Here is a 23,089-nt window from a genome sequence, read left to right on the forward strand (position 1 = left end):
TTTAGAATGTGTAGAAACTATATTTTTGTATAAATTTTCATTTTTATTAGTCATTCAAAATTTTGCTCACTTTACTATCTTCCAGGGATAGTGGTTATAGGTAGGGTAAAAACGTCTGTGGACATTTTAGCATTTTTGTCTTCATATGCAAACCACTTGCAACCATTGTTGATACCAGCAAATATCCCACCTGCAATTATTCAATTAGAAAAAGTTTTTTGAAAAATCTGATTAAATAATTTTTTGCTGCATGTTTGCACACATTAAAATATAATCATGAAAAACAGGTTGGTTAGCAATGAACAAATCTGTCAACAGTGTTAAAGGTCAGGCCCAATATTAACACAGACTACCTCGACACCCATGAAAGACACTTCCAAGAGAAGAAATAATTCAAGTGCCCAAACACACACACTTTTGTTCCTGCAATTAACTACATGGGTATCCGTATTAGGACTGTTAGGATTCTAACAATCTCAGATTTTAAAAAATTTTACTTATCTAAGTGAGAGAGACAGAGCATGTGTATGTGAGTGCGGGAGGGAGAGAGGGTGAGAGAGAATCCCAAGCAGACCCCACACTGAGCATGGAGGCCAATTCAGGGCTCAATCTCTCACCCTGAGATCATGGCCTGAGCTGAAATCAAGAGTCGGATGCCTAACTGACTGAACCACCCAGATGCCCCACAATCTCAGGATTTCTAGAAGCAGCACATGGAAGAAGAAATTAGGTATAAGATGTAAGAAAACTGTCCATAAGAAAAGAAACAAAGCTCAGATGACCTCTCAGGGAGTGGACAGTACTTCCTCCTGCTCGGGAAGGCCAAAAGGCGGACCGGTGAGTGCCTCTGTCACAACCACTCGAGACCACATCTCATCCCACCAAGCGGAGCTTGGGCTCTAGTCGGTTGCTTGGTTGGGTGACTCGAGCACAAGTTTGATGTGACACCATTTTGGAGAACATCTAACTCCTATTTTACTTATCAATCTTTTCCTCATGTATACACACACGTGCACACATAAACAGCCTTAGAGATAATCCTGAAACAGCTCAGCGATTGCCACACAGACACATCACCCAACTCAACGGAAACCCAGAGCTCACGGTAGGTATGCGGTGTTTCAGGGGGTGCCATCGTCAGCTCTGATTATTTGTTTTTTTGAATGGTGACCCTAACTTGCTTTTCCAGTTCCAGTAAGTTTTGGTAAAATTTTTCAGCAGTGTCTTCATCTAGGTCCATCTGGAAAAGAAGCAAAGATAGGGATGAACAGAAAGCAAAAAATAAAACAAATGGCATTTGTGTAAAACAAAGGCACTCAACGTACATGAGAGAACGAAAAAAACAAGTAAGAAAAGAAAACGAACAGGCCTGGTAGGTCAGGCTGGGTCCCTGCCTCAGATCCCGAGGACGTGTTCAGTCCAAACTCCCGCCTCGGCAAAGCTCTGCAGGCTGCCCTTACACGGCAAGCCTGGAAGACTGCGGGCTTCGCTCTCTCCCCTGACACCTGCGTGTCCAGGCACAGGGGACCCCAGCCCACTGAGATGTAAGGACCAAAGGGAAAAAAGTTTTTTTGAAATTGAACTGCCGTCCACTTAATGGCCACCTTCTTTCATAAAGAGCCAAGCGTTAGCCAGGTTCACCCGCCTCCAGATTAAAGCCCACGTTGCCAGGCTCCACGGGAAGTTACTCTGCTCTGGCCAGTGAGATCTGCGTGGAAGTGGGTGGTCCTGCCACGAGTCCGCTTGGAAGGCCTGGGCACCCTCTTCTTTCCTCTCCTTCCATCCTGCTCTCCTGAGGCACCAGAATGAGGCTCACACGCCAGGGAGGAAGAGGGGTGACTGAAGGACCCTGGTGCCTGGCAACTTGGGGAGCTGTCCCACCAGCCTGAGGCGACCTCTCTTCAAACTGTTTTTACCCTCAGGAAACCTGAGCTCCCATCCAGTTTAGTCTGCTGCTAGTTCACACCCTTCTGTTTCATGTAGAAAATCTAATTTTAACTCACACACTGTATGTAAATGCAAACTCTCAAGCCCTATAAAAAAAGCAGTATCTCTTTTCTGGTCAACAGAGCCTAAACGTAAAAAAAAAAAAAAATAAAAAAAAAAAAAGCTCTTCTTCACAAGGCTGAAAGGCTGAAAATTAAGATTTTTTTTAGCATTTTTAACTGACACTTAGGTTTATTATAAATCTCATCAGAATATTCCCATACTGGGACTGGAGGAGATATTAGAAATCTCGTTCAACCCCACCTTGGAACAGAAGAGAAAGGTGACTTGCCCAAATGAATCAAAGTTTTTAAAATGCTTTCTTCAACCCATTTCCATAAAATGCTAATGCAATATTTTAGTTTATAGAATGAAGCGTTTTCTTCCTATGATAAACAAGTCAGTCTCTTGAGATTAATTGACAGTATGTTCAACAAACTCTGAGGGCCCTTTTAAAAGGAAGCTTATTAATTTATAACAGAGTTCCCAAGGTGTGTTCTCTGCGTTGTTATTCAGTATTACAAAAAATGTGAAGGGAAAAAAATCATGTAGTGAAGAAAAAATTGAAAATGGTAGGATGAGACTGCACACATGCACGCACGCTCACACCGTGAACTACGGCACCTTCTCAGAGCTTTCTGGGAACAAATGTGTTTTGTGAAGTCTCTGAAAATGGGGAGTCAAATATGAAGCATTTCTCAAATTTACTTGGCCAATAAACAGCTCTTTGCCAATCTTCTCAAGGAACCAGAATCTCACAGAACATATTCTGGAGAACACTGGAGGTTCATAGGTTCCTTTTTAGTAAAGAGACACCATGGGAAGCAAGATAATTGTTCCCCTTAGACCTCAAGCTACTGACACAGACAAGACCACTGCTGATTACCTGACATTGAGAGAATTTATTTGTCTCAATCTAATTTTATTTTATGGCAATGTCTCCCACATAAACTAGGCAATGGAAAACAGGAGGCTGAAATAAATCTTAACTCATGACAAAAATACAAGAAATATAGCTTTATAAGTTCCAAATAAACTTTCTCATTTTCTTATATGTAACTCCACATTTAGCTTCTTTTAAGAAGGCTATACTGAGTCTAAAAACCACAGCACCAAGGATTCATTTTTCCATACTTCATCCCTTGTCTCTTGAAAATACCAATCGATTGGAGCTAATAATCGTCACAAGCAGAAATGAACACTCAAAGGGATGTGAACTTCACCCAGAAAGACACTTCCTACGTCATCCACTTGGCAACCCGCTTCTTGTGCACCCACCGTGTGCGAGGCAACGCACAAGGGAAGGGGTAAAATCCTCCCCCTCATAGAGCTTATACTCGGACACAGGAGTCCAACACTGAGTGAATCCTACACAGAAGAGTTACGAGATGTCAAGAAAGCCTACGATGGAGGCTCCGGACGGCCTGACGGGTCACAGAAGGCCGGGATACAAGCGGACGTCTGAGGCCCAGGAAGCAATCAGCGGGTAGAAAGCAGAAGGGTCAGAGCCGTTCGGGTGGACAGAAGACACGCGCGGCGCGGAGGTAGGACAGAGCAGACCAGGTTGAAAACAGGCTGGTGTGATGGCAGCGACCAGAGGGAGACCAGAGAGGGCAGCCGGGACCCGGGGACCAGTTCAGCGGCAGAGCAGTGAACCGCCTCCACGCGATCGTGCAAACACGCTTACCTTCTGGGTCGTTACGTAATTGCTTCCAAAGCCAGTGGTGGCGCTCAGATACTTGGTCAGAGGGTTGAGAGACTCCGGCTTTTGGTGGAAAAGCCATACCTGGAAAGGAAGACGATGTCAATGATTTTCTCTTCTTCAGCCCCAGGTGAGTGAGGCTGGGGGGACCGCCGACCAGCACCTTACCGAGCTCTACACATTCTCCTGACCAGCACCAGCTATCGCTGACGTCTTCGTGAACCACCAGGGCAACCTGCTTCGTAGTACCCTTTGAACGCTTATTTAAAGCAGAAAAACCCTCATGTTTAAGCTCTCTTCCCTTAATCCCCAAATCAGAGTGCACAGCACTGACTAGCTTTTTCAGAGCTGCTGCTTGGTCCACGCCACAGTAAGTACAGGTCACTGACATAATCTTTCATTTGATTAGGTAAGCCTGAACACGCCCTGTTCAGAGGACGTACGCGGAAAAAGGCGAGTCTCCCTGTCGCCCCGATGTTCCAGCCACCCACCGGTCCTCTCCGGAAGCAAGCACTCTTGCTGGTATCTTAACATATTCTTCTGAAGAAAATCTGTGTCTTTAAAAACATGTATGTCCTCTTCTCCTACTCAAATGGCAGCAAAATATACACATTATTGCATACTTTGCATTTTTCTCTTGAACAAGAGGACCTTCAAGATAGGTTCGAGTCAGCAAATAGAGGGCTGTTTCACTCATTGCTAAAGAAGCCCAGTATACTGCATCTTGTGGATGGACCATCATTTATGCAATCAATTTCCAATGACGGACATACAAGTTGTTTCTAGTCTTTGCTTTCACAAACCACACTGCAGTAAATGATGCATCCATCCGTCACCTCATGTGAATCTGACTACATCTATAAGACAAACACCAAAGATGGAAATGCTGGGTCAAGGGGCTGGGCACGTGTCACCTTGAATGACATCGCTAAATGGTCCCAGACACAGGCTACATCAGTCCACCCTCCCCGAGGCAGTGCAGGAGAATGCTCGCTCCCAACGGTCCTGCCACAACCCTGTGTGCCGAACCTCCTCATCTCTGCTAAACAGCTGAAAAACAGTCTTTCGTTACAGTTTTGATTTCCATGTCTCTTAGCATGAGTGAGGTTGAGTGCCTTTTTTTAAAGACTCTCTGTTCATACCCTTTGCCCACTGTTCCGAAAGGCTGTTTTTCTCGATTAGCTGAAGCTCCTTAACTCGTATGAAAACGAACCCTTTCCTAGGATACGAGTGGCAGCTACTCTTCTTCCACATCATGGTTAGTCTTTGGAGTGTATTTATATAGTGAGGATTCTGGTCATGCAAAATTTTATTATCTTCATGTAATCAAAATGTTCAGGGCCACATAGGTGACTCAGTCAGTTAAGAGTCTGCTTTTGGCTCAAGTCATGATCTCAGGGTCCTGGGATACAGTCCTAGGTCGGGCTCCCTGCTCAGTGGGGAGACTGCTTCTCCCTCCCTCTCTGCCTACCCCCTTACCCTGCTTATGCGTGCTCTCTCTCTCTCTCTAATAAGTAAAATCTTAAAGGGGTGCCTGGGTGGCTCAGTGGGTTAAAGCCTCTGCCTTGGGCTCAGGTCATGATCCCAGGGTCCTGGGATCAAGACCCACATCGGGCTCTCTGCTCAGTGGGGAGCTTGCTTCCTCCTCTCTCTCTGCCTGCCTCTCCGCCTACTTGTGATCTCTCTCTCCGTGTCAAATAAATAAATAAAATCTTTAAAAATAAGTAAATAAATAAAATCTTTAAAAAATATATTCAGTATTTTTTCTTGCAGTTCTGGGAGTAGCTAAGCACCCACGTTCTTAAACTATTTAAACATGTCCCCATGTTTCCTTCTAGTCATTGTATATTTTAACTTTTATGTGTAAATCTTTTAATTTATCTAGAATTTTATTTGGGTGTGTGATCTAAAGAAAGATCCTCTTCTCTTTTTCAGCAGCATTTGCTGAGTAGCCCTCTCCCCACTAATCCGGAAGGCCAGCACTATCTTACACCAGACCCCTGTGTGCTGCGGGCCTGTCCTGAACTTTCTCTTCTGTTCCACTCATCTGTCGAGTCACATGCCAGCACTATACTGCTTTCATTTACATCGTTTTCTTTAAAATTTTAAATTCTGAAATACACAAAATCCTTTATGGTAAGCCTCCTCTAATGTTTTACCATAATTCCTGTTTTACAGATAATAACAGGCTTAAACAAGTACTTCATAGCCGGAAGCTGGAGAAGTGGGATTTGAAGAGAACCAGTCCAGCTCCAGAGTCCACATGCTGAACCTCGGTGCCTTGTCCACAGCCGAGTCCACAGAAAGAGCCTGAGGACCAGGGCCGCAGAGGCTTCCTACCACATGTGCGCTAGGCCCAAACCCTCATGGGTCCATATCTTCCAGGGTCTACAACCATTACTAAGTGGCAGTCGGAGGCATTCATCCACATTTTAGGAGCTTACAGCAGGGTCACAAATTTTTTAAACTGTGACATGGGTCATGCTGTCCCATCCAGATCCGGTTCATCCTTGAGAGCCCAGATCAAGGCCTACTTAGTGAGCAAAGCCTGCTCCCACCAGCTCGGCTTCCAGTGGTCCTCCTTTCGGATCACTCCGACTACTCACCACCCGATGACAAAATGACTTATTTTCTTGCCTACCTTCTACATTCCTTTTTATTTTCCCCCCGAAACATGACCCTACGCTCCTTAGTAACTGGAGATCTTGTCTTCTAATAACTCCTCGTCACACCACCAGTACTCAATACATACTTGACCGCCACACCTGGTTTTCAGTATCTGAGATGTTCGAGTCCATAATCTCTGAAGGACACGTGCTATTTCTAATGCTTTGGCAAATACATGAAGGACTAATTAAAACGTTTAAAAGTACTTGCTTTGACAATCCATTTGTGTTCCTATGACAAACACATTTATTTCTGCAACGTTTACCAAAATAAGAGTGCCAACCGATTCCCTCAATGTTTTCCTTGGTTAATTTCAATTCAGCCAAGATTTAAGAGCCTACTCCGTATAAGCACTAGAGTGACACAGGACAAATAAGTTTCCTCTGATGTGACAATTCTGATCCATGAGCAGAAGGTGACTTTGGGGCCCTGGGTTGACGAATCATCAGAGACATCGTTTGCATAATTAGTAATGTCTGCCACTAATGAGGAAACCCATGTAATCTGTTTGCCACGTGGGACTTAAGAACATGCACTGCCTTTCTAATAAAGTAACAGCTTGATTCTCTAATATATAAACAGAGGAAAGAGAAATCTTCATATAAGGAAATGGAGTTGGACTGTGTCACCTGTCTTCTTGGCCTACAAGATGCACCTTCTCCATAGGAACCGCTGGCCTGGCTACCATCTTGCTTTGCCTGCAGTAGGGGCTCTGTGCTTAGCTGATGTGCATCTAGCTTTGGCAGAAATGCTGTCCATACCACACGGTATCCAGCACTATGATACATACTACTTTTAAATTTCACTCCTCATACTCTGTCCTTGGGCTCCTGGTCCCCTGTAGTCCAGAACAGGACCTTGATTATTACAGAGCTGGTCTCCTCTGTTGAGTCAGCTTCCACTCCCAGTGAACTTCAGTTCACATCCGCTAAGCAACCGTACAAGTGACGGCAGCTCTAGCCAACGTACCAGGGCTTCCGTTCCATTCTCTGGCGTCAAAGTGAAAGCATTTGCAAAAAAGCGAATCTAAGGAAAAGAAAAGAAGCGTCATTCTGTGGCAGGGTAGAACAGAAGCATTATTCATTTATATATTAAAAAAGATAACCTGCATTTCTTATCACAGGACATTTTTTAAGTACTGAAAGTAGAGAAAAAAGTCTAAAAAAGAAGTATCACTTAATCTCCACCACTCTGAGCCAACCACTTTTTAACGTGAAGGCATAATTCCTTCTCCTCTTTTACTTACACCTGTCAGAATGGAGGGGCATTTTTCCCCCCAGGGCTCCCCAGGGCAAGAGAGAAACATTTCCTACAAGCAGCATTTCCTAAGATGTGCTGAAGGGATACTGGTCCTCCAAGAAATGCAACATAAACACGCAAGAACACAGTTCCGTGGCCACACAATGCACAACCATCCCCTTCCTGGGGACTTTTAACACATCTGACCACATTGAGAGCTCGGAGAAATCCAGTTTAATATCACGTAACCCGGGTTTCTCAAAGTGACGTCACCCTAGAACTCTCGGGAGCTTCAGGGCGTGATCAGAGACACAGGCCCCTGCAGAGAAGAAGACACTCGGACAGTGAGGCAGTGAGGACTGAGGTTGTTTGAAGCAGAGCTTACACACTGAGGAGCGTCAAAAACCTCAAATGAAATGAAACTCTGCCACCTTCTGGTTCAACTAATTCTTTTTTTAAAAAAATTAATTAATTAATTTTTAAAAATTTCTTTTTTTTAAAATTTCTTTCCAGTGTTCCAGAATTCACTGTTTATGCACCACACCCAGTGCTCCATGCAATCCGTGCCCTCCATGATACCCACCGCGTGGCTCACCCAACCTCCCACCCCCCGCCCTTTCGAAATCTTCAGTTTGTTTCTCAGAGTCCACAGTCCCTCATGGTTCGTCTCCCCTCCAATTTCCCCCAACTCCCTTCTCCTCTCCATCTCCCCGTGTCCTCTGTGTTATTCCTTATGCTCCACAAGTAAGTGAAACCATATGATAATTGACTCTCTCTGCTTGACTTATTTCACTCAGCATCGTCTCCCCCAGTCCCGTCCATGTTGATACAAAAGTTGGGTATTCATCCTTGCTGACAAGGCATCACACTCCATAGTATAGATGGTTCAACTAATTCTTAAGTCATTTCCCAACCCTTAAGCCCATCTGTTTGGTCCCCATCAAAGAGCTGAAGTAGACAAAGTGTTGTCACTTACCAGCCATATGATGGGCAGCAGCAGAGTCCACAAAAAGGGAGGGAGGATTCCACAGGTCAAATTGGTCACCATTGTCCCTGGGCACACCACGCTGGAATACAGACCCTGGCAGCACAGGGAGGAGCGGAGTAAGATTCAGATTCAGCGACTACGGACGCAGCCCGTCCAGGGCCTTGCGAGTAAGGGAGATCTGCAAACGAGCCGGGAAGCTGGGACACGGAGACTGATGCTCTGAGCTGCCCCTGAATCTGGGCAAACCGTTTCAGAGGATTCATGTCTGGAGGACTCGGGAGGAGGGCGCACAGGATGCAACGATGAGTAAGACGCGGTCTCTGCTCTCCAGAAACTCACAGAATAAAGAGCAACCCAGCTTCAGGCTGGAGGAGGAAAGGCGCATCTGGTTACCGGAGTTTGCCGGGGATTGGCTTAATTGAAGAGCAGCTCATCGGTCATGATAAGCACTTCAGATAAAAAAAGACATCCACGATACAGTCTCTGCCTTCCAGAAGTTTCTGGTCTGGTAGGGAACAGACAGCTAAACCTAAAGCTTGTGTCTGCTCCCCTGCAGGTACAGAAACCGCACACTCCTGCCAGGAGAGGTGAATGAAGGGCTGCGTGTGGTTCCACGAAGCCCCTCCCCCACACCTGCAGTTCTGCATCAGGACCTTAGCCCAGGACCTGCCAATCTAGAAAGATCTGCCCTTGAAAGAGAGCCCAGTTAACACAGAGCCTGTGCTGCCAGGAGGGGCCTGGGTGGGCTTTACTCGACCTGGGAGCACAGGGATTGGTTCTACTAGTTGACTTAATTCAGTTTTTACTACCTTTTACCTTATGTAGCCATTGACCATTTTAACTCTGCTTTTTATTACTTTCAATTTTCTTTTTCACTGTGCCCCAGTGCAACACAGCAGTTCAGTGGGCAGAGAGCACCCTGAGCGGAAGCTGGAGCATTTCTCTTTTATCTAGTGCTGCAGAGGTGCCGTAGAACCTGACAGATTACCCAATCCCAGGGGGTCCCCTTGATTTACCAAAGGTCCCCTGAAAAGAGTTAAGAGCCTGGACTCATTAGAGACCAAAACTTCTCCCCAAGGGAGTAGCACATTTTCCCCCAGTGACAGCTCCGGGGACTTGCTTATTCTGGGGCCAGCTAGGAAGTCAGGGACTCTGCAATCCTAAGTGAAGACATCTGTGACCTGAAATCCAGGGTCTCTGACACCTGTGACATCCTGATGTTGAGCGACACAAGAAATAAACAAGGAGGCAGCCTCATCTGAGAACCCGGTCCCCCCACACGTCACAAGGCTCAGCGGTTACAGGCAACCGGAGCGCTGCTATGAGACGTGGACGAGGGGCGCTGATTAAACTCTAGCAGGTGGCCCGCATGCACCGGCAGCATTTCCAGGGACACAAGCCTTCACTTCAAGAGAACGTGGTTCTCTCTTCCTAAAAGCCGAGGAGAAAAAGCCGTGGGCTGAAAACCAATCATACAGATTTTAGGAAGCAGCAGTATTAGCTAAATCTCTTTTTTTTTTTTTTGTAAAAGATGAAGTCCCAAAGCTTCTGACAATTAAAAACCTAAGTGAAATCCCAAAGCATTTTATGAGAAGAGATGCTAATCCACTCTGACCTTGTCCCCAAAAGGAAACTTCCAGAGAACAAGCAGTTGTGACAACTTTTGAAACATCTCAAGAACCTCAGAAGGAGGCTGACCACTGGACCAACACACTGAACTCAAATAAAAACAATAATAGTAATAATAAACATAACAACAACGACAGCCAACATAAACACACACAGGCACAGCATAGACCACACACCTTCCGTCCACACAAGACACCCACACACATGCACATACCACATGCACACCCACAACCCAACATGTGCCACGTCCAGACACTCCCCCCACTCATTCACTCACATATGCACACATATGTGCGTGCGAACACGCGCGCACGCGCACACACACACAACACATTCTGCCGCTGAGAGCTACTGTGAGTGCTTCACACCATCTCCCTCTTCAACCCTCCCAACAAATCTGTGAAGCAGGCACTATTTTTATCCCTATTTTTCAGATGAGGAAACTGAGGCATTGGGAGATGAAATAATCTGTCCAAGGATTCAAATCCAGTTCTAGGAGATGCTCTCAGCTTCTGTTCTTAGGCCATCCTCTCCCCTAAGAGACAGGGTTCCAGGAGAGAGAGTTCTATCTGGTAAGACGTCCACTCCAGGATAAACCCAGTCAGGACCATCACAGGAGGCTCTGCGTCTGACATATCACCAGAGAAGTTCCCGCAAGGGCAGACAGCTTCTTGGTCATCTTTTTTTTTCTCCTTTCTCCTCAGTCCTAAGCCTGGCCCAGTGCCCTAAACATGGTAGCTCTTTGGTAAATATTAGTGGAATTAAATTTCTCCAGTCCCACACTCAAACAGCAGAGTTAAAGCAACAAAGGAATATGCGGTAAGAAAGACTGGAGATTTTCAGTGAAGGTCTCAGACCTGAGCAAGAGAGACATCCAGAGAACAGCAGGCTCCAGACCAGAGGCCACAGGAAGCTGGCATGACCTGCAAGGGCTGCCTTCTCCAAAGACAGACCCCCGACACCCGGAGTCCTCAGAGAGAGCTCTGCATCTCACCAAAGATTGCCACTATCCAGAGGGCTTTGTAACGACTGACAGTCTGTGACAAACAGTGGGACACAGTATGGTTTAGGGGGAAGATTCCAAGCCACGGTCAGACAGTCGCGGGCTCAACTCACCATTACCTAGTTGTGTGACCTCTGGGTAAGCCACCCAACCTCTCCAAAGTGTGGTGTCTCCACATGAAAATAGGAATACTCAGACCTACACTCACCGTAACAGGAAAGGCACTGAATGACACACACGTAAGGGGTACAGCCCCTCAGACATAGTATGTGCTTAACAGTAAGTACTGGCATTGTTGGTGGTGTTGTCCATAAGTTATAGCTCTTGAAGAGATACAGAATGGTGAAGGAACCCCCATGTACCTAAAGGTCAGGAGCTAATTATCTCTGCCCAAAAACTTTTATGCACACCAACTGTGATTACACGTCTTCTCTTGTCCGCACAGCAAGAAGAAATCTTGCTGCTCAAGAAACGACACCACATCTTCTAAAGGACAACACTTTACAGAACACCAGCCCTGTTACAGGAAGTCAGCCGTACTTGGGAAACCACCGCCCGGCTGCCCCCGTCTCACCGAGCCGGGCCTCACCCGCGGGTTGAAGTTCCGGTTCAGCGCCACACTCAACAGGTCAATGGCGTACTTGGAGGAGCTGTAGGGCTCCTGGCCTCGGCGGTGCTGGATGTCCTCAAGGTGGAAATTAGACCTCCTTGCATTGCGAGATGACGTCCAGATGAGCCGGGAAGGATGGTCGCTGTGACAGAGGAGGGGTTCCAGTTCCCGAATCTGAGTGAGATAAAAAGGAACCACCAAACGGATTGAGGTCTACTGGAGGAGCACAGCAGGACAGCTGGGACACCACTGTGACCGGGAGTGTCACTGCTGGAGGGGCGACTCCAGACACACGACAGGGGAGGCTACAGCCACCCCCGTAGAGACCAGTTAGAGACAGTATGAACGGACGTTTAGCTTCATGAAGATACAAATGGTCACATATAAAAATACGTACAGGTACTCAGGTGCCCGTGGGTTACCATGCACGTGTATCCCCCTGCTCTGTCAGGCCGGAAGCCACTGCTCCAGCATCAGCAGCAAGCACCAGATCTTGGTTTCTAACATCATTGTCTAGTAAGAGGAGCCAGATCTTGGAGCGCCTGCGTGGCTCAGTCAGTTAAGTGTCTGACCCTTGATTTAGGCTCAGGTTGTGACCTCAGGTCCTGGGATGGAGCCCCACGTCAGGTTCCACGCTTGGCAGGGAGTCTGCTTGAGGATTCTCTCCCTCTTTTCCTCCCCCGTTCAAGCTCTCTCTCTCCCTAAAATAAATATATCTTAAAGAAAAAAGAAAAAAAAAAAAAGCAGAACCAGATCTCCTTAGGGAGATAGTTGATTCTATGACTGGAGCAGGAATATATCCAATGACTCTGAACCATCTTCTAGTGCCAGAAAGGATACGCTCAAAACAGAAAAGCACACCAATGAGGCTATCAACAGAGATATGCAGGATCCATCACAAAGAGGCCCAATGGCAAACTGAAATATTCTGGGCAAGAAAATAAAGTAGTATTTCCATCTCAAAGTAGAAAATACACATCCACAAGCCCAGAGGAATAAAATACGTGATTTTTGCTGCTGTATTGAGGTATACTTGACCAAGAAATGGTGGGGTAAAGCCGTAGATGGAGAACAGACAATCTCTCTTGCAGGAAAATTCTAAATAATTTATGCAGCTAATCAACCCTTCAGGGCATCAAACACAACCCCTTCAGGGAGAGCTACACATAGTCCATCTCTTCCAAAGAATACAATAAGTTAAGGGAGAGAAAAACAAAAAGAGAGACTACGATGAAAAACCTGACAAACACTACCTCACCAGGTGATCAAAGAGAACGTCACAGTGACAGCTCACACCGGGACTGTGAGGTGACCAGAACGGTACATCACCTCGTGGTCCTCCTCCCGCAAACAGAACACTCAAGTCTCACCCTGAGAAGCATTTTGGACAAATCCCAACTGAGGACAAAGAGCTCAGCCAGAATCCTCTAAACCATCAAGATCATGAGAAACAAGGGAAGTCTGAGAAACCGTCCCAGCCAAGGGCAGCCTGAGGAGATCACCACTGTGTGTACTGCGGTATCCCAGGAGGGGTCATAGAACTGACAAGGGGACATCAGGCAGAACGGAAGAAAGCTGAATAAAGTTCGGACTTCCATGAATAAGTATCAGTGTTGGTTCTCCGACTGCCATAAATAGTGTGGTAGAGAGAATGGGGGTGGGGGGGAACACAGAGCTCTCTGTACTAGCTTTGCCAAAATTCTGTCAATCTAAAGCTATGCTAAAACAAAAACTGTATTAAAGAAAAATCTAGGAAAGTTCCCAGATGTGCTCCACATTTGCAGTGAACAAGTCAGTCAAATGCAATCAAGATATAACTGATACACATGAGATTAAAGCAGTTACCTGGTTCCTGGACTATAATACTACACTGCGCTTAGAACATCACAAAACCACCTCTACTCTTTATAACAGCCCTCAAAGTTTGGTCATGTTACACGTAACCAAATTGGGGAGGGATGATCTGTTTATCCAATGCATTTAAACCTGAACCTAGAATCTAAGCTTGTGTTCCATAGGAAGTGGTAAGATTCTTAAACCTAATATGAAGACAGTGGGAAGCATTCTAAGCCTTCTGATGATTTTACTTGATAAATCCATTCCAAAACCCCTGCTGATATGCCTCCTTCTACAAGGATACACAAGGATAGGCCATGTCATCAGGACACCTGCGATCGTTGTGCCCATGGCCATGGCTCTCCTCTGCTATTCCCCCAACCCAGATGACTCAAACACCTGATCTTCTAAACAACTTAATTTTTTTTTTTCTGAACAACTTAATTTTTAAACACTAGGTTGTCACAAAATTAATAGACTATAATGATCTTCTAGTATTAACAATGAATAATTCAAAAAGAAGGCAAAGAATGAGTATTATAAAAAGATAGAGGCAATATTAGATAATGGATCTGTGTAAAGGTATAAAGACCAGACAAGAATTCAATCCCATTTTAACTCTACATTTTAATGAACTTTTGTCATTGAAAAAGTGACACCATGTCACACTAAATAAATAGCACTAATGGTTGTAGAACGACACGCAAAGCTCCCCCTCATCCCTGATATCCTGGAACCTACTTCATCAAGTCAACCAGTGCTCCTCATTTCATCTATAACATTCTAGAAATATTATGTACATTTACACACACTACGTGAAGACAGATCTTCTGTTTCCGCAAATGAGATCATGCTACACATACAGCACCCTGCTATTCCTTCTTCATAATAAAATACAAGAGGCTGTTCCACGTAAGTGCAAAACATTTATCTCATTTCTTTTCGTGGGTCCATAATATCCCAACATTTGCCTACATCTTCATTTACCGTAAATACAGGTGAGAGCTCGAAGAGTTCCAGCACCGAGGGGAATGAGGCTGAAGGTGAAGAAGAATGGGGGTGAAGAGGCAGGCACCAGACACACCCAGCCTCGGAGTTCCCCCAACACCAGGGAATGACAGGCCACCAGCGACACAGTTGGGCACTACTTCCTCTAGACAGTAGAGCTGTCCTTGGGGATTATGCCCGAGCAAGAGTGCAGAACAGGCGAGAACAAGTGTCACATCTCTCACTCACATTTACACGTGTGCCTAGAACTATAACACACGGTACAGATGCTGAAGAATCAGAGATCAAAACAGTAAGAGACGAATTGTGGATTCTTGCTTAATAGAGGCCTGCCCACCCCCTATCCTATCTAGCACCAAGCCCAGTTTCAAAGAACGTTCCGAACAGGACCGGCACACTTCCTCACTTCTGTACATTGTTTCTGAAGGCCCCTGTGTGTTTCTTTCTCACTTTGTCTCTGCTCTCTAAGTTGATGTCAAAAGAAAGATGATATATCAATCGAATGCTTTAGGGAAGCCATGTTTTCTTTTTTTTTTTTTTTTTTTTGAAATTGAATTTTTATTCCAAATGACTGTAATGGCTAGAAAGACAACAGATAAAACTGAAAATGATCTGCTTAACCGGAAATTAGAAGTAGTTGATTTTGCAGGAGAGCAAACGGTAGGGTGACAGAGAGCCTTGGCACTTGTGATAATGGTTATGACCAAGAAAGCATAAAAATAACCAATGTCCTTCCAATACACAATCTGCAGCATTTACAGCAAATAACATAAAAAGAGAGGAGGAAAGAAAGTAAAAGGAAAAAGAAAAAAAATAACCTCACAAAACCCCAAACCTCAGAAATTAACATTCCCTTAAGAACATGGTGGTGAGAAGACTTTTGGTAGCAAAATTTTCACAATTCTTAAAATGGGAGTCTTCAAAAGTACTTCCTCAAATTCAAAAGCTAAAAAAAACAAAACAGTTACACTGGCTCAGAAGAGCTGCCGCCTGTCACAAAGATGACAAACAGTCCTACTTCCAAACACAGTGATCACCGGCGAACCTGACCACGGAACGGGGTGGCTGCCCAGCAGGCACTCACACCGCTGATTGTACAAGAACTCTCTGGACCGCTCGTCATCAACAGGTGACGCCGCAGCTACTGCTCCTCCTGACTGAGGCTAAGGCTGCCTTTCTGCACCTCCAGTTCCTCGGCGCTGACCATTGACGGGTCAATGGCTGCGTATTTGGTTCCGTGGAATTGCAGCAAATGGATCTGTACATAAAGATTCACCTCTGCACTTCTGCACAGGTATGGGAAATTGCCTCCTGTTTTAAGGTGAGCCCTCCGGGCATTAGGATACAGTTTGTACATTTCTTCTTTAGCCTCGGTTGAAAGTGCACTCTGGTCAAATACAAAAATATGGAACGCTTCACGAATTTGCGTGTCATCCTTGCGCAGGGGCCATGCTAATCTTCTCTGTATCGTTCCAATTTTAGTATATGTGCTGCCGAAGCGAGCACGGAAGCCATGTTTTCATAGAGTGCCGTAACAACCCTATTTCAATACTCCAGGATTTTATGCGAGCCATGATCGATGGGCTTAACAAACAGGCCTGGGATGTGGCCACGCAAGCTTTTAGGATTATAGTAATAACGAGAGCATCTTGAGCCCAAAGTCTTTTTACCAGAATAAAGTGGCCAAAGACGTTGGTTTCGAACACCTCTTGGAGCCCGTCGGCAGTGACTCTGTCCTCCTGGGTCAGCAGTCCTTCAGCTGTGGAGAATATATGAATCACTTTTCTGAAACAGGAGAAGACAGTTGTATGCCTTTTAAAAGCATCTTTAACTGAAGATACTGGAAAACACTCCCTGCTGCCCTGCCCTGCCCCGAAACTGCATTTCCTTGCTCCTACAAAAACACCCATTTCTCAGACTGTGTTCACGTGCGGATATAAATAAGATGCAAAAACCAAAAACTCTTCCTTTCCCCCAATTCAGGGAAGTGCTTACGTTGTAACTCACAGCACCCACTGGGCCCTGACTCAAAAAAACCTGCTGCTAAAACTCGCTTCACCTTTTCTCGGCATCAGGTTGCAGGTGAACTGCTCTGGGGAAGTAATAGCCACACCAGACTCTGTGCAAACGGATGGTTAGCTGCCCAGGTCACACAGGTTGTTTTTTTTTTTTTTTTTTTTACTGGGAATTCTTAAAGCACCAAACACAACACATAAACTTGTGATTTGTCCTGAGATCCACTGAGTCGGTCAAGATCTGTGTGTGTGTGGGGGGGGGGGGGGGGTGTAATGGAACAAAAGTAGCACCGTAGGAAGAGAGCAAATATCTATGTATACTAAGGTGAAGATAAGATTTATTTCTCACTGTAGGTTGTGGGCAGACATTCTTGGCAGTCACTGTGTTACTGTGTGAGAACACAATACTGTGTGAGAACACTGTTATTGTGTTACTGTGTTACTTGAGAACCTCCCAGGGGAGACCTTCAGTTCTGCGCACTGTCCCCACCTGTGGGCCAGCGCCCCTGCTGCAGAGCTGGACAAGCCGACTGCTCCAACAATCTCACTGACAACTCTGCCCAGCTCTGAAATGTTCCTGTTACTGGTCACGTCCCGGCAGATCAGACATGGACCTTCCGAGGCATCTGGCCACTTGGGATGTCCTGGAGACCTAGAGCGACCTGAGACCCAGGACCTGCGGCACCCCTCCAACACAACACGGATGCAATACTTCCTGTCTGTGTCTTCTCCACCGGCCCTCAGTCCCTTCACCTCACCTACCAAGGGCAAAACCACTGATTTCTTCCACTCGGTTCATCTAGAAAATGGACATTACCTTGAAAAGAGGCTGGAGAAAAGTGCTTTGATGTTTAGCTGTGGGTTGGGCATGATCCCAGCATTCAGATAGACATAGTCTAATCTCTGAAACCTGCAAGGAAAACACCAAGACAAGATTGTTCATCTTCTCTAGAGCAAATGAAACAAAGAAAACCCACGAAGGACAGAAGATGCTTTCCGGAGGGGACACATAACACATGAGGGTCACACCACTTCTTTCTCAATGGTGTTTCTCCAGCCACAGTAAATATTTGAGTACTCTTTCCTTGACAGTGGCTTCAAACAGAATCTGGGGAACTGCAATGGGTTTTGAAGTTAAATCAAAGCTCCTTCCAGCAGGGGCCCCGCACCTCCGTGCGCCCTCCCACGTCACAGCCCTGCTGCCTCAAGTCCCTGCTAAGTGACCTAATATACTAAATACAAAGTTACTAAGTTTGTGATGATAAATATCTTGGAACTTTGAAGGCAACTGAGAAGAGTTAATACTATGAATGTTACAACCAAAAATCTTGAAAGTCGTTGTACTGGAAAGGGCTCTTCTTTTTTTCTTTTTTTAATTTAATTAATTAACATGTAGTGTATTCTTAGTTGCAGAAGCAGAAGTCAGTGATTCCTCAGTCTTATATAACACTGCGTGGTCCATCCCGTGCCCTCCTTAATGTCCATCACCCAGTTACCCCGTCCCTCCACCCCTCCAGCAACCCTCAGATTGTTCCTTCTGTTGAGTCTCGTCCAGTTTGCCTCCCTCTCTCCGATTTCATCTTGTTTTGTGTTTTCCTCCCTTCCCCATGACACTATTTTGTTTCTTAAATTCCGCATATGAGTGAGATCATAAGGTACTTGTCTTTCTCTGATGTATTTTGCTCACATAATACCCTCTGGCTTCATCCACACCATTGCAGATGGCAAGATTTCATTCTTTTTGATGGCTGAATAGTATTCCTGCGTGTGTGTGTGTGTGTGTGTGTGTGTGCGTGCGCGCACGCGCGTGTGTGTAGATCTATACATGCACACGTCCTCTTTATCAATTCATCTGTCAGTGGACATCTGGGCTCTTTCCAAGTTCGGCTATTGCAGACATCACTGCTATAAACATTCGTGTGGAATTATTCTTAGAAAATGTATTCTCAGCCTTCAGGGGTGACTGTGGAAGCAACTGAAGCCATCAGGGCCATTGCTGGTCTTGGGCTACTGAACTCAACAGCCCGGTATGACCAGGATCCCATGATCTCCTGGGGCAGGACACAGGTCATGAGCTATGAAACACCATTAACCTCAATCCCTTGCTGCCTCCGGAGAGAGCTAGCGCAAACATCCTGCTGCCCCTTCCCCATGCCTGCCTCCCTGCGTGCCTACGTGCAGGGAAAGGTGCGGGCGTCCTTTGCATCTTCAGGATGACCGCTGCTCCTTTCCACCCCTTTCCCACACTTCGGAGACAGAACATGCATTCGTTCAGAGGGTGCCACATCTGTCCTTGCTGTTTTAATAAAAAACAGAACAAAAGCCAAGCACAGAAGCCAGCGGCTGCTCTCTCTCCCAGCGGCAGTCCTGCACATTCCCTTAGATCCTTGTCTGAGAACTTTCAGTGCATGATGATAACTGGGGTGCACGTGCCCCTTTGGATCACTGCAGTGGTATCTTTGGGGTAAATACCCAGTAGTGCTATCCTGGGTCGTATTGTCAACTCTTTGAGGAACCTCTGTACTGTTTTCCAGAGGGGCTGCACCAACTTGCATTCCCATCAACAGTGGAGATTTTTTTCCTCCTCATCCTCGTCAACACCCGTCTTTTCCTGACTGTTGATTTTAGCCATTCTGACATTGTGGGGTGGGCTCTCACTGAGATTTTCATTTGTATCTCCCTGATGCCGAGGGACGTGGAACATTTTTTCATTTGTCTGTAGGCCTGGAATGAGCTATCTTCACTGAGGATGAAAGGTTCTTTCCTGCTAAATGAGGAAATATAGCTAAATCCTTACAAAGCAAAGAACTGGTCGAGAAGGTTTGGGGAAAGGAATGCCCGAAGCCTGATTTTGAGCCCAAAACTGCTGTACTGACTCCAGGGTCTCTAACTCAGTAAGGATATTTCTTTTGCAGCTTCAAAGGCTTGAAAACTCAAGGTTATGGAAGAGCAGGGCATATGGAACCAGAAAACCTCCTCAGTTTTTCAGAAAGATGTTGTGGCAGAAAATTCTAGGAGAAAGGACATTTCACAAGAGGTTACTAGAAGAGCAGGATAAAGAAAACCAGCTTTACCTTCACTCTGTAACTTGTGCATTCGCAACAGGGAAATGCAAACGGGCTGGCAACCCCCAAACATAAAACACAGAGCCGTAGTCTTCAGCAAATGCCTTTACCAAAAAGGCCTTCTGTGTTTCTACTGTACTTCCTTTTACTGTCCAAGGAAATAAAGCAGCTCTCCTTTCTTAAGGACCTCAATGACAAAAATGTTTGAAGGGGTACCTGGGTGGCTCAGTTGGTTGGGCGACTGCCTTCAGCTCGGGTCATGATCCTGGAATCCCAGGACTGAGTCCCACATTGGGTTGCCTGCTCTGCAGGGATATGCTTCTCCCTCTGACCCTCTCCCCCTCATGCTCTCTCTGTCTCTCAAATAAATAAACAAAATATTTTTTAAAAAAGTTTAAAAATCAATTATTCTGCATATCTTTAAGGCTGAATATGGACTAGTATGGGGCTCCCCACCTTTTTGGATCATAAATTCCTCCTAGAATTTATAAATAAAAATAAAGCATGCCCTCTTTTCCCAGGAAAAAAAAATGCATTCTGCACCTATATGCAATTCTGTGTACACTTTCCACGGAGTTGTACATCCAAGGACTCTATTCCTTCCTATACCAAGTATTTCTCAACCGCCTATTACATGCCAATTATCATGTAGATGTGAACAAATCTTTATGGGCCTGGGGGGTGGGTATGGAAATCTCTGAAGAAACAGGGTGCAGATGTGGGTTCTCAGACCAACTCAACCAACATCAAGTCCTATAACATTCTTAGGCACCTGTCCAACTTAACGAAGTTGTTACATGGAGGAGAGATGCAGAAACTGTATTGAGAAAGGAGTTACCAGAATGTCCACACAACTAGCCATACATCAAGGTGTACTCAAATTCATCCTCATGAAATAATCACGATTATGACTGAGCCTGAAAATGTGCTCCTGAGACACCACAGGTCACTCTGTACGGATCTCGCCAGCATAATGTCTTACACTGCACCTGTGCCTTTTTAGGTTTTCTTCCTTCTCATTCTGTTCACGGCCGTCTCATGCAATCACGCGAGAAAACCTGTCACCCAGAAGCGTACCTTTGCTTGAGCTCCCCGGTGGCCCGGAGGACTGACTGGAGGCTGCAGACATCCACCTGCACGACGCTGACCTCGGCGGCGGGGTGAGAGGCCAGCAGCGCCCCGCGGACAGCCTCCGCCTTGCCCACGTTCCTGCACGCCAGACACACGTGCAGCTCATCGTCCTCCTCCAGCAGCCGCTTGCAGAGTGCGAGGCCAACGCCACTGCCAGGACAATTTGGAGACCGAACATGCGTTCGTTCAGATGGTGCCACATAGGAGGCATTGCTCTCTGGTTCAGAAAACTGCCTCTACCCAGATAAGCTCCCATGAGGAGCCCCAGCAGAGGAAAAAAGACTCAAAAATTGCAAAGAAGAAGGGACACCCGCCCCCCCACCCCAAACCTGAATAGTCAGTTACTCGCTCAGGATGCTGCCCAGTTTGCCTTTCTCCTATTTTGCAAAAGCTCGAACACACAATTAAGCACACTGCACATGGGAGCTGACTTTTCATCCGGCGGTTTGCATTCTGTACTGGCTAGGACACTGGTGAAAGGGAGTCAGTATATCACCAGCAAGAGCTGAGAAGAGCTAGTTCTAGCTCTAGCCGTTTCCCGTGTGCCTGTTTTGCTTTGCTGTCTCTGTCCCTCAAGGACAAGGGCTCTACTACCCATTGGCATCACTGCCACCATCCAGAGCTTGCAAACTTCCCAATAAGGAACAGATGGATCTTTCAGTAACACAGCATGAGCCAAGTCCCTCTCAACCACTATGATCGAATAACCCGCAGGAAGAGAACAAACTTCACATGACTAAGCAGCAGGTAAGAAGAGGAAACATGAGATGGGCCCCAGGAAAGAGCAGGAGGATGAGGGCACAAGTCAAAGACAGATAAACTACTTGCGAAACTGCACAGTAAGTGAGGACACCACTCCGATAGGCGGGGCTGAGTGCAACCAAAGCCTGGGCCTTGCCGGCACAGCACCAAAAGTATTTACATTTATGCTTTCTCACTGGATAATAGCAGGTCTTTCCAATAAATATCCAAGTGCATAATATCACCATATGTGACTCGTTGACAAGAGTCCAGCTTAGGAAGTACCTTGTCGACCAGTGAGGGCACTCACATACCCCTGCCACACTGGCTGGGCTAAGACAGATGTGACTAGGTCACTGAAAGGGGGCGATTTTAGATGACGTTTGACATGTCTTCTGCCTTCATCCCTCAAAACCGCCCACTGCAACAGGCAGAAGAGAGGCCTGGTTGGTGTCATCCTCCCCACTCTTCAAGAAGTGCGGATGAGGGGCGCCTGGGTGGCTCAGTGGGTTAAAGCCTCCGCTTTCGGCTCAGGTCATGGTCTCGGGGTCCTGGGATCGAGCCCCACATCGGGCTCTCTGCTCAGCGGGGAGCCTGCTTCCTCCTCTCTCTCTCTCTCTCTCTCTGCCTACTTGTGATCTCTGTCTGCCAAATAAATAAACAAAATCTTTAAAAAAAAAAAAAAGCAAGAACGAAAGAGAAGTGCAGATGAGAAGTCAGAGCAGGGGACAGAAGAGGCCAAAGGTCCACAGGGGCAGCCCTGGAATAACTAGGAACGGGGGAACGGCTGTCTGCGCTCCTGCCACGTCTCGCCAGGTAGAGGGTGACTTTTTAAGAGCGAGTCTGGGTGTCTAGCTGCGTCCTGGGTGGACAACTCCGCCCCCCACCCCCAGCCCGCCCCACCGCTCCTGGGTGTTGAAACTTGTCCGGGGCGCAAAGTCCTGCACAGATACGGCGCCCGGAGCACAGCGTGGCCGCGACGCTAAGCGCGGGGCACTGAGGTCCACACCGACCAGCCGGCGGAGGCGGGGTCCGCGTGGGAAGCGCCCTGGTCCCGGATCCCAGCGGGACCCCCGCGACGCTCCCGCTTGCCTTTCCGCCGTCACGTGTAATTCCAGCACGGGTCACTGAGCGGCTCGGGCCACTGAGCGGCTCGGGCCGCCGGACGCCCGCATCGGGCGCGGCGGGAACCCGGGGACACAGGGACCGGGGCTCGCGCGAGGCCCCGCGGGGCAAGGCCGGGGACGCGCCCTCCCGGGGACGGGCGCCGGCGGTGGTCCGGCCCTGCTCTTCCTGCTCCCCGCGACCCCCGACCCGCCGCCGCGGCCGCCGAAGTCGCCTCACCTGCTGGCCCCGGTGACCAGCACCACCTTCCGCATGGTCTCCCTCCCACCGCCGCGCCGCGCCGCCGGGAACCGCCACCGCCGCCCGAGCGGAGCAATCCGGCCGTCCGCCGCGGCCACGCCCAC

The 23,089-nt window shown here is 46.9% G+C and overlaps 1 protein-coding gene and 1 non-coding gene across 5 annotated transcripts; both read right to left on the reverse strand.

The window, feature by feature from the left end:
* On the reverse strand, positions 1–23,089 carry HSD17B7 (hydroxysteroid 17-beta dehydrogenase 7). 4 transcript variants are annotated; one of them, XM_059145641.1, is made up of 10 exons: positions 22,965–23,089; positions 20,826–21,029; positions 17,501–17,593; positions 16,339–16,453; positions 11,789–11,998; positions 8,571–8,675; positions 7,325–7,381; positions 3,674–3,772; positions 1,105–1,240; positions 1–190 (listed from the first exon to the last, which is right to left on the reverse strand). In XM_059145641.1, exons 1-9 carry the CDS (start codon positions 22,997–22,999, stop codon positions 1,148–1,150), a joined length of 1,011 nt encoding a protein of 336 aa, XP_059001624.1. In that variant the 5' UTR covers positions 23,000–23,089; the 3' UTR covers positions 1–190; positions 1,105–1,147. The 4 variants fall into 4 exon arrangements, 3 of the variants coding, with proteins under 3 accessions (XP_059001624.1, XP_059001625.1, XP_059001623.1); XM_059145642.1 differs by having other exon boundaries at positions 1–1,240; positions 11,804–11,998; XM_059145640.1 differs by having other exon boundaries at positions 1–1,240.
* Positions 16,068–16,174, reverse strand: LOC131815444 (U6 spliceosomal RNA). The gene has a single exon (XR_009347746.1). It is a non-coding gene; the product is annotated as a U6 spliceosomal RNA (small nuclear RNA).

This window comes from Mustela lutreola, chromosome 14 (genome assembly GCF_030435805.1).
Source record: "Mustela lutreola isolate mMusLut2 chromosome 14, mMusLut2.pri, whole genome shotgun sequence".
Classification (NCBI taxonomy): domain Eukaryota; kingdom Metazoa; phylum Chordata; class Mammalia; order Carnivora; family Mustelidae; genus Mustela; species Mustela lutreola.